At 36.6% G+C, this 12559-nt stretch overlaps 1 protein-coding gene across 2 annotated transcripts in view; it reads left to right on the forward strand.

Moving 5' to 3' along the window:
* Positions 1 to 12559, forward strand: part of hob (bridge-like lipid transfer protein family member hobbit) — a 176363-nt gene that overhangs the window by 133141 nt on the left and 30663 nt on the right. For both annotated transcript variants that reach the window (XM_081771445.1, XM_081771446.1), the window contains exons 28-30: positions 1942 to 2151; positions 5933 to 6096; positions 10959 to 11156. In XM_081771445.1, coding sequence (XP_081627571.1) covers positions 1942 to 2151; positions 5933 to 6096; positions 10959 to 11156 — 572 coding nt within the window. The remainder of the gene's footprint in view (positions 1 to 1941; positions 2152 to 5932; positions 6097 to 10958; positions 11157 to 12559) is intronic.

The following is a 12559-nucleotide window of genomic DNA, read 5'->3' on the forward strand; positions in this document are numbered from 1 at the left end:
AACTCACTTCTGCAACACAATACAGAGATGGAGTAAAATAACGCGCTAACGTTACAAATTGAGTACATGTCCACCAAACAGGCTGTTATACGTAGACAGTCAGGAGGCAGTGCGTTGTTGAACAAGGTCGTATGAAAGTGCAACATAGAGAACACACAATTGTGAATGCTTTTCCTGTACGACTTCAAACTGGGGTTATTCTTTACGATTTCTTTACAACAAGCTGCAAAAACATTAACGGTGCATTTGGATTAGAAATGGTGAATTAACGCACCATTTGCCGGTGGTGTGTCAATTTTCTTTCCGGTGACATAGCGTTGTAAAATGAGTCCGTAGGCACCGAAAAACATTATGTTCGGATGAGCTCTTCAGGAAATCGTGGATAGAGATCTTCGGAAAAGTGTTCGTATCTTTGAGCACGAGTTACGTATACACCGTACCATTATCGTACGGTGGCTCCGTGCAGTTGATAAGGTGAAAAAGATATGCTCATGAGTGGAAATAGATGAGTTGACACTGGCCAACAGGAATCAGCGTCTTGAGGTTGAGTGTAAGGAATAACTGGAAAAAGTTACTTCAGATGAAAAGTGGAGCTGTTATGAAAATCGTAAGCGGTCAGAATAATAATTAGATCATGGTCAACACAAAGTATTGTTGCTGGTATGATGGTCTATGGTGGGAATGCGTTCATTAGGCGAAATGAAACATCAATGCAGATCGTTACAGTGCTGAATATGGAAAGCCCCGCAATCTTTTTCTCAGGCATCCAGGAATGGTCAACAAATATGGTGCCCAGCATGAAAATGCTGTCACGCATAGAACGGTTTATCAGTTGCAGTATGGAACCCTCACCCATCGTATTCACCCGATATTTCTCCCACTGACTACGACCTCTTCCGGCATCTCGACTGATTCTTGGAAGAAAAGACCTTCCCTGATTATTGGACGGCGTATCGCACTTCTATTCTTTGCATTGCAAACTCAGGACTTCTTTCCTAACAGAACCGAGGTGTTGGTTGAGTGATGGTAAAAGTGTGTGGTACATCAACTATTTTGATTAACCAGGTTTCCTTCCCCACTTTGAAAATTACACACATAGGATGGAATTTCATTCACACCAACCAAGTAGTTTACACACACAATTTTAATCAATATTTTTGTACGTCAAAGATTTAAGCAATGATGATCAATTGATCAGTACTACCTGCTCATAGCTGCAGAAATTTTATTTGTTTAAGGTATACTTCCATTGTAATACTAGTCCTCTTCGCTTGTCTAGTGCTAGTAATCTGTCTTTGGTGCACATGGCCCCGGGTTGGATTCCCGATGTGAACACATTGATAGCATTACAGTAGTTCGAATTTCACCTTAAATTGTAGGTCTACGTCTCATAGCGTCGAAGCTGAAAAGGGACACTAGACCTTAACAACTAAACAAACCATTGGAATACTGATACACCATGTGGTTTTAATGGACACTTATCGGTAATAGGAAATTCCGTATGAAACCGAAAGCACCTAAGGCAATCGTACTAATCTCATGGTTACTTAGCAATCCCAAAAAAGGCTGACTTGCATCAGCTTTATCTATAATGTCTATTAGTTGACAGCTTTTGACGTACAGAACAAGATGAGAACGGATTTTTAAGTAGATTTTGTCGTGAATGAATGATAGCCTTCTCGCCAGTGGAAACCCTTGTGATGCAATGTTAAACTGTAGGTTCACGTTTTTTACAACGTCGGGGAGGAATGTTAAAATCGAAGAACCAAATAACTATTAAGTTGTTAATTTAGTATATTATTATCTTATGTTACAATATGATTGCTTAACATAATGGGTTACTAAAACTTACTAATCTCTACTTCTACAAGTATTTATATGTCCGTTGCTTCAAATAGAGAATTCTTATGATTGTTTCGTGATTATTATTATTATTTTCAGTTGCTCTGGTGAATAGTCAAGTTTTACTTAAAGGATGTGAAACTAAAGGATATGTTATACTTAGCGCAGCTAAAGCACAGATTTTGCAACGTATTCATCAACCAGTGTGGAAAGACTGTACTTTAGTCTCCAAAACGTCTTGGGTAGGCTCGTTAGAATGTATGCAGTATTATGCCACAGTGAGTGCTGGTGAAAACGACACATTAGATGGTAAGTAGGTTTCATAGTATTTAGATTTTACAATAAAATTCGTTTTACAATGTTCTAGGACGCAATAAAAAAAAAATAAATAAATAAAATAAAATAAAATAAAATAAAATAAACCGAAGGTGAGACATATTGATAGATCTGATCAATTTGAAGACAATGATATATGTGAGCATAAAACTTAATGCGTGGTTTCCAAACAAACAAACAAACAAACAAACAAAAAAAAAAACCGAAAGAACGAGTAAACCTAAAGGCTATACGAAAATCACGCCACGTATTAAGATGAACTTGATACTGACATACGCTCATGAAGTCTTTATTGGGTTGATTCAGCAATTCGTGCCGTTCATTCTCAGGATTTTTTCCCCCATATGATGGCAGTGCTGCAGAATATGCCAAATTATAACTATGTTATCAATAATGTGTAGTACTATTTGTGGTTTTCTTGGGGCTAATCAATTTTTGTTTTTCAAAAATTGCTGTATGGAGTATCAAGTTGAAAACAAGAATTACCTCTGGCATGTTCTCCTGTGTGAATTCAGCAAAAGTTCATATGTCGCAGAAGTAATACAGACAAATTTGTACAGTGTGTGGAGAGGACGCTGTTGCTGAAAGTATCACATCCGGAAATGATTTGACAAGTGCTGAAGTGGAAATTTTGACCTGAGGTTGCCCTACATTCTGCTCGCTCATCCCACTTTGATGAAGACCATTTCAACTTGATTCGCCTTTATCCATGTCAAAGCACCCTGGAATAGGCAACTGTTGTGTGACACCTTAGATGTATGGGAAACGTTCATAAACTGGGTTCGTGGGTGCGTCTTCCACTAAGTGCAGACAAGAACCAGCGTATTGCCATTATATGATTCTTTGGTTAACCACCATCGTGAACCCTGTCACCAGTATCAGCCCTTTCTCTCACGTGTTGTTACCGGAGATGAGAAATGATACCTTGATGTGAATTTTAAGCAGAGAAATGAATGACTCAGCCCAAACAGAAAAGCATGATCACGTTCCAAACAGGATTTGCACTCGAAGAAGACATTGATATGTGCCTGGTGGAACATGGAAGGATTATCTGCACTGATCTCCTACTTCATAATCGCAGCATCATTGCTGTTGTATACTGTGCATCACTTCAAGAAAAAAGGCCGAATTAATAACACGGCATCATCATCCAGATGAACAGCGCAAGACCATATGTGGCATACATAACAACCGTTGCCATTCACCAGCTTCAGTGGGAGGTTTTTCTTCATCCAGAGTACTTCCAGATGGCTGCTACAGATTACCGACCCCTTCGAATGCACTCCATGACATCTTTTGAAAACGAGGAACACCTGCAAAATTTTCAATGATGACTTCTTAGCCACCGAGGTTTTTTTGGTAAATGCATCCAAGAACTGCCTGAATGTTGGGAACATATTGTGAACAATGCGGGGGAAAATATCAGTGATCCATTGTCTGATTAGTTCAATCCTCAAACAAGAAATATATCGATTGGTTCCAAACTACAGCTACTAACGAATCAACTCAATGGCAAGACGACCATATGTAGTATAGTTACTGTGATATAGTCCAAAATTATGATTGGCTCGGAAATTTTAATTTCTATTTAACTATAACACTGTCCAAAGATTAGATACATCCCATCGAGGTGAACAAAGTGACATCCTTGTTTTTCGAATTCTTTAACGTGTTTTCAAATTTATGAAACAGATTGCGTGGAAAGAAATGCAATTGCTCATCCTTTTCTGCTATTTATTTTCCATACTTTTTGGAATTCTTTTTGGTTAGAGCTTTTTTTTTTCGTTATATCTTCAAAGTTTCTTTTATGTTTTGTTTCAATGCAGATGTAGTATTCTTTTGTATTATTTCGTGTCAGTTGTGTTAATTATACTTAATTTAACGACTTGACTGTCTGTAAATTCAAATTTCGTTATTGTCTGTGTTGAATGCATTGAATAGTATAAAAGAATTCGATAAGTAAGCAAATATAATAAATATAAATGAACATATCACTATACTACAAACTCAATATCACTTTACTGCATATGTAGCCATGTTTCTAGGTAGTTAATGTAATACTTATATTGTTCGAATTCCGTGTAAAATGTGTTAACAACCTAACTACAGCGGAAATAGAATGGAGTACTATGGAATTATATTAAATATGTAGATGAAAATATATTGTGTGGAATAAACTGAAAAAGTACTAACTTTTTCTCCTCCAAATTAACAAATATTGTTCAAAAATGGTATTAAATGTCGAATTTTCGCTGAGAGTATTATCAAGAGTTTGATAAGAAAAGGTATTGCCTAGGGATAGGCTGTATGGAAAGTAAATATTTACAATTATAGAAACATTAGAACGAGGGGATTAAAATTCAATTCGGATATTGGCACTTTGGATAGAAGTTGGAATCATATCATTGACACTTTCACCTTCGTCACCAATTGAAGAAGGAAGATTTAAGATATGTATTCTGTGGAGCTAGATGTTTTTATTTATGAGCGTAGAAAATTAATTTCCATGCACTCTGTCTCTACTAAATAATTGTCCTTTCTGTCTTGATAATGCTGACAGCTGTCAGCAAAAATTCACGTTAAATAGAACTTTTAAATTCTTTGTAATAATTTGAATGAAGAAAAAAGTGAGTACCTTTTAGATAAGATAGATAAGATTATTAATAAGATAGCTCTTCAAGCATTTCATATTACAGTATATTACTTGCAGTCCAATAAATGTCATTAATCAGCATTAATTTCATATAGGCGCATTAAATAACGAAGTTACAGGGTTTGTGAGAATGCATCGTGAGGACAAGTTCAAACATGTGGCAATTAACTCGAACTTCTAATTGAGAATTGAGCTCTTTCGTGGCTGAGCGGTTAGCGTACGCGCCTTTGGCGTGGGAGGCCCGGGTTCGATTCCCGGTGGAGCTCATTGTGGTTCGGATTCCACGTTAATCAGTAGGTCCACGTCTCATATAGTCTCACTGCTGAACGGGACGTTAAACTCAAAATCAACTCAACTCTAATTGAGAATTTTAAAAAGTGATTATTAAATGCAAAATAAATCAATTAGTAAGTCGCTGTTTAAGTACCAGTTCTGAGTAGCAGAAGTTTATTACAAATGGAGTGCTGTCCTTAAACAATTTAAGAGCGCGATATATTTAAAGGAATAATGACATCCTAATATAATGCTTCCTCCACAGCGAACAGAAGAAGAAATAAGCAGGCAAATTAACAGTGGAAAATGGTACATCATCTAGTATCCCCTTGTGAATTCCACATAGCTTGAAAGAGACAATATAAAAGGAAGTTAATTTGAAACAAACTATGAAGTACAGAATACAACTTGAACAAGCTGTAGTGGAGAATATATGTTACCAAGCGGAAAGTACTGAGGCCTAACATTTCCTTATGCAATTCAAGCATCCGAGTAGTTTCGTTTGACAGCCTGTATTAATTAAAATTCATAATAAACATAGATTTTCACTTGAGTACCCTGTTAATGTACTATTGTCAAAGAAGATCTCCCTCGTGGGTATATGGTTAATGTACGCGCCTTTGGCTCTGAGACCCAGGTTCATTTTCCGGTAGGAGCTTATGTAGTTCTGATAACGGTACTTTTATGGAGAACAAATCTGTTGACGTGATTCACACTTTAAACAATTATATAAAAATAATGTGCATTTTCCTCAGTTTTATTTATAATAACAATATTTATATTTTTCAAAAAGACAGCATGTAATATTCTTTTATATTTTAATCACAGAAAATATTATGTGGCTGACTGTTGATAACATAGAGGAAAAAGACTCAACTGTGATAGCAGATTTGCCCGATCTTCCTCATTTGGTTGGGAGCGGACAGTCCGTTGGAGGAGTTGTGAGTGAAACTGTTGGAGCAAGCAATGAAGGGGAAAACCCACCGATTCAGGTAGGCAAGATATAGTGTCTTTGTGATTAGAGTGCATTTAATTATATCTATGTAAACAAAATTTTACATAAATTGTCTGTATATTAAAAAAAAAAAAAAAATGCAACGCTGTTTTTATAGAATTTCGTATCATGTAACCTAAGATCTCTGCGTAGAAATGTGTAAATTATATGAAATTAAAACTATCAACATTATTACACACGAATTTCTGAAAGTCGTTACGGTCAAATTGTAATTTAAACTATAGTTCAACCTCATGACTAGGAAAGGGAGTTAACGAAACACAATCTACTTAATGCAAGTCACGGAGCGTTTATGTGCGTTGTACTTTTTATTCTTCATGCCACATCTTCTCTCCTTTGAGAAGGGTCGTGTAAGGATTTCAAATGTCAGAACAATTTTGTACAAACATATGGATGTATCTGTGATTTACTTCAGTTGCTGTAGTACAATTTGTAAACTTATGTATACATACCTCCGGTAAGGCTTCTTAGTTTGGTTTGTTCAAAGCTACACTGTATTAGACTTCCAAACTGTGCTATGAATAAGTGTTGGAAGCTTTATAGAACGGCTATGTCTCCGTCTGTCTCTGTCGGCAGATATCAGAGCGAAAACGGTAAGAGAGATCAAGTAGCGGCTTATTGCAACCGATTCAGCGTTCCAAAAATAGGTTCTATCTCATCCGTTAACTTGTTATTCAAATCGGAAGTAGTTGAAATGAATCATTTCCGGTTTCTAACGTTTTTCTCCTTACAACAAAAACGGTAATACACGACAAGCGTTTTTTTGCATTCGATTCACCGTCCCAAGGAGGCATACCGTCACCATCTGCAACACTGCCAACACTGCAAGTGGTTGATATTTACTGCTTCTGCCGATTTCAATACTAGTTTCCATAGAGCAAAAATAGTAAAAGATATCGAGAAGCGGTATTTTGCAATCGATTCAGCGTTCCAAGAATAAATTTCATATCCTAGTCTAACTCTCTATTCAGACCAGAAGTGGAAGAAATCAACCATATTCGGTTTCAATGTTTATCGACACAGAATAAAAACTGTAATAGCGACAGCGGTTTTGTGTAGCCAGTTCAGCGTCTCAAGAGAACATACTATCACCACTCGCAACAATCGACTAAAACCATAAGTGGTTGAAATTTACTAGTACTTCCGGTTTCAATGTGGATTCTCACAGAGCAAAAACGGTAAGACATATCGAGAAGCGGCAATTGATTCAGCATCCGAAAAATAGGTCCCAAATCTTTCGTTAATCCTCTATCCAAATCGGAAGTGGTAGATATTAAGAGTTTCCAATTTTAACGTTGATCGCCATAGAACATATTTCCTAATAGATAGCGACAAGCAGACTTCAGCAATTGATTCAGCGTCTCAAGGGAACATACCATCACCATCTGCAGCACACTACTAAAACCGGAAGTGATTAAAATTTACTATTATTTCCGGTTTTAGTACTTATTTCTATAAGCAAAAGTGATAAGAAATATCAAAAAATTGTTTCTGATACAGATTCGATGCCCGAAGAATTAATTTTGTCTCGACTTATAGATCTGTTGAAACCGAAAGTGGTGAAAATCGACGTTTATTCGAGTACGACACTGATCGCATAATAAATAAGATGGAAATAGCGACATCCAGATTTTTGATATGGATAAGAATATGTTTAATATCTAATTTTATTCTTATCATTGCAACCAGAAATATTACAGACGTGTTCAAATTATTAAACTCACACTCGAAAAGTGCAAAATTGATGTAGGAGTCCTAATTTCAGAGCTCTAGAACATTTAATTTAATGGTTAAACCACCAATATAGGATTCTTCATTTGTTTACTGTACAGTTGAAGTGATGATATCACCGTTGAACAGCAGATGGTATTAGTTAGGGAGGGAGGGGGGGGGATTCTGAAAGTGGTGTTTCAGTTGTAGATAGCTATTGTGGTTCCTATCAACAAGTTACAGTCTAAAGTGTTGTGGTTGCTGTCATAAGAAGTTAACGACATTCAAAGCGTTCAACAGTTCGAATGGGCCAGTTCGTGACGTGTTTCGTGTATCAATCTTTTATTCTGTGTAGTCCTGTAATTGCAGCGTAATGGAAAAAACAAAAGACCTTTCTTCGCGTAAAATGGAAGTTAACGAAATACCTCTGGTGGAAATAAGATATACACAGCAATACATTGCTAGTAGAATTGGGATAGGACAAAAATCTGTGAGTAGAATCTCTGTTGAAATGAACAAGAGCCAAAATAGGCTTGGAAAGTGTGGGCGAAAACCAAAGCTATCGCTAAGAGGTATGAGAAAACTAAAAGGAATGGCTTTGGGAAACAGAAGTGCAACTTCTAGTAGACTTAAGCATAAAAATGGCTGAGTATGGCGCAGACATTTGGCCTGAAAGTATTCGAAGGACTCTTTGCGCCGAGGGAATAAAAGCACACGGTCAAGAAAGAAAACAAAAATTAGAGTCTACTCCAATCATGGCAAAGAAGCGCCTCGAATGGGCACGAGGCCTAGAATATTGGACTGTTAACGATTGGAGAATAGTGTGTTTCAGTGATGAATCATGTATCATTGTGTCTGATGAATGTTCACAATATATGCGACGTTGACCTGGGAGGAATTCAAGTTGGAATGTCTTTAATAAACCGTGAAGCATCCTACTTCAGTCATGGTCTGCGGTGTGATCTCTGTCTTCGGGCCTGGAAGACTGTATATAGTGAGGACAAAGAAGCACGACTAATATCTTCAAGAAGAGCTGCTTTCCCAGACTGCACTCTGGTTTGATTACGTACAATTCATCTTTATGCATGATGGAGCTCCATGCCACCGGGCCAAAGCTGTGACAAAATTCTTCGAGGACAACGAAATTAGTGTTCTTCTGTGGCCAGGCACTAGTCCTGATATGAACCCGATTGAAAACTTTTGGAGCTTCTTGAAAGAAAAGCTAGAGAAGAAACACATTAGAACCAAACTTTAATTGATCAAGGAGATCTACAATTTGTGGTATCACGATGCTGAATTGAAGGCAAAATGTGCTAAACTCTACATAGGTTGCCACAAAGGATAAAAGACTTAATAAAGAATAAGGGATTCCATAAGGAATATTAACTTTGTGTGAGATTTGAATGTTACGTACGCATTTGTTTTATTGATATTGATAAGCGTATGCCACACCCACTAGAAATTAGGACAGAGTTACAAAGTAGTAATTTGGACTAAGTTTGAACGTATTTTCTCACGTAATATTGTAAGAAGAGTAAAATATTCAGAAACTGAATGTTGAGTCTAATAATTTGAACACGTTTGTAGACATCAATTACCACTTCCAGTTTTAATGTTAATCTCTATAGAGCAAAAACAGAAGGAGACAGCAATCCCAAATTAGAACATTAGGCGACGGTGCGACAATGTCGCAGAAAGAAAATGCGGGCTGCAGAAAGATCGGCTAACCTCTAGACAAAAATTACTGCCTCAGATCGGCTAACCCCTAGAGAGAAAGATTTTCTTCTCCATAAATAAAACACAAGTCAGAACAATTCAACGTTTGATAATCATGATACTGTACCGATAAATTTGAGAGGCTCCAACGGGAAAAGTAAGCGATATGACAGTTGTCAATACAGGTACTACAGTGCATGCAGTTGAGTCGAGATCCTAGCAGACAGCTGATCGGTGGCGAGATGCCTGCTGAGCCATTGCGCATTGTTTGGTAGCGCTGCCATCGTGGTTATAATGTGATTGTAATACCTAGAAAATGGCTACCTCAGGACGATTTGTGAAAGTTGGGAATCTTACGACTAACCGCATGATTTTTCGTTTGAAGAGATTGACACAACTGATATGTTGGCTTACATGCAAATAAATAGACCACCTGCTGGTTACAAGGGAAACAGAAAATTTTTGAAAATGGCTTTATGTCAGAAATATGGTAGTCAACATCACAACCATTTCAAGCCTGTTTCTGTTGACAAATTAATGTCTAAAGAAGTGACATTCAAAATTGTAAGAAGGATTCAAGAAGACTTAAATTATTCATTCCATATTTTAAGATGTGTAAAATAAATAAATAAATAAATACCTGTAATTCCTTTTTAAGTAAATATATGTGGGGATTTCTTTATTGGTTAATTATTCAGTTAGTATACAGCTCTTTAAGCTCTCTGTATATTTCTAAATAAATAAAAAGCCTATAAGTAAAAAAAAAAGTTTAGAAAAATAAAACTGTAAAAAAATTTTTGCTTTTATGTGCTTGAAAATTTTATGTTATAATTTTGCAGTGCCATTACTAAAATGCTAGTAGAATGGTATTGGATTTTTCATAAGTCGTCGCAGAAAGTTGAAAAACGTTCTGCTTTGGGGGACAACAGTAATAGCGTTTTTGATATGGATTCAGCGTCCAAGGAATAGAGCCTATCTTTGATCTTATTCCTCTGTTGCAAACAGTAGTTATAGATGTATTTCTTCAAGTTTGAATGTTGAATTCACATAGTTTGGAAATGTACCATAGCTTCACACTGTGAAATGAAATTCGCTTGTTATTAATAAACTGTTATTATTAATAACAATAGTGTAAGATCTTTTTAGTGGTTGCGGTGATAGTTTTAATTTAAATTTGAAAAATAAATGCTTGCGTACAGTAAGCCACCTTTTCCTTTGAATTATGTAATGATTTTTTTAACACTATATTGCTGTCTTTATACTTCCATAGAAACCTAGTGAACCGCAGGAACATTAAATCTATAAGACATGTACACTTATTAGCACTATTATTCTAGAAGAGCTGAAAATGAGATCATTCATGTTATATCATATGGAACCATTTATTGTATATGTTGCATTTAATCGTTTCAGCTGCAGAGAATAGTATCTCGGTGTAGATGTGAGTTCTTCTACGCAAGTTACGGCGAAAGTAGTATTGATCCGAGCACATTAGATGAAGTTCCTCCGCCGCCAAATGAAGAAGGAGAATTGTGGGAGAAACGAGAAGAAGCTGTAGATGCTTTTACTTTGATGCATCACGACCTTGATGTTTGTACAAATTCACTACAAGTAGGTATTCTTCATTTAAATTAGATTACAGGTTTCTTAAAAATATGGGCCAATAAAGTATGTAAGCGTGTTTTTTGTGACTACGGCGAAGCCAGGAGGAAGATATTGTGTTTGGCATGTTTGTATCTGTGTATGTATGTATTCATGCTCATTAGTTCTACTGTGAAGCTGAACCACCTGAACCGATTAAAAAAAAAAAAAAAAAAAAAAAGTCTCATTGAAATCATGGTAACAGTCCGGGTAACATAGGATAGTTAACGTCAAAAAAAGTCAATATGTCGGACATCAACTGCCATTTATCTAAGCTAAAAAAAAAAGAAAAGAAAAGAAAAGAAAGCTGCTTGTTTCTCCTTTAATACCAACTGGGAGTCAAATGATAGCTCTCATCACGAGGATTCCGAATATATAGATAGATAAATATATACTGTGTATATATAATATTGGAGACCAGGAGAGAAAAGAGGATCGATAAAATTGGAGGAAATCAGATAAAATCTACCATTCGTATGTGGGTGTTTATTTATCTCTATTAGTTTTACTGTGAATCTCAAATGCTTGAACCGATTTCAGTAAATGAGGATCCTTGGAATCTTGGTGACAATCTGGGTAACAAAATAAGTGATAGCACAAAAATTCAATAGGCTCATATCAGCCTCCATTTTGTTTAGTTTGGTTTTTTTTTCCTTGTAATATGCGTCTCAAATGAAAGTTCTCGGCAAAATTCGGTATATTGTACGCCAGAGATATCACGGTACGAAATTGTCTGAATGTAATCATAACCCTGAGATAAATGTGGGCCCCATCCAATGTAAGAACTGTCTTCGATTTTGACCCCACCAAATGTCTTTCGTACAATTTCTGGCAACTTGTCTTACATTCTGTAATGTGGCGTGGGAAGAGATTGTGAATCCGATCTTTATGTATGTACCTCAGGTCAAGACGGCGACGAATGACATGGCTGGCAGTAACCTTCGCCAGTTTGGGTCATGTCATGTTGAAGTGGTTAATTCTCCTAGCTTGCCAGTCGACTAATTCCACGAAGCACTTCTGGGGACATTTTTGCTGTGCTTGTTCCGATGGCGCGACAATTTTCCAGACACCGTTTCATTATTGATTCAAAAAATGTGTGTAAAAAAGCGTCAACAGACACTCTGTCATCTGTTCGCTGAGATACCACTCTGATAACGTCCCCACTTTCAGCACTTTTCCGCAACTACGCAAATAAGAGCTGTCTTTCCAAATCGGTCGGATATAAAGCGATCAGCTTTCTGTAATTATTGATGTAGCTTAATTCCATCCCAAAACGTATTTAAATTTCTTATGCACGTGTTATCTAAACGTTGGATTTATGGAAAACTGCAATGTTCGAAATTCTGTTCAAATAATTGTTGAGGTAGAGGCAT

The sequence above is a fragment of the Thermobia domestica genome, chromosome 9 (genome assembly GCF_964235325.1).
Source record: "Thermobia domestica chromosome 9, izTheDome1.hap1.1, whole genome shotgun sequence".
NCBI classification, from domain to species: Eukaryota; Metazoa; Arthropoda; class Insecta; order Zygentoma; family Lepismatidae; genus Thermobia; species Thermobia domestica.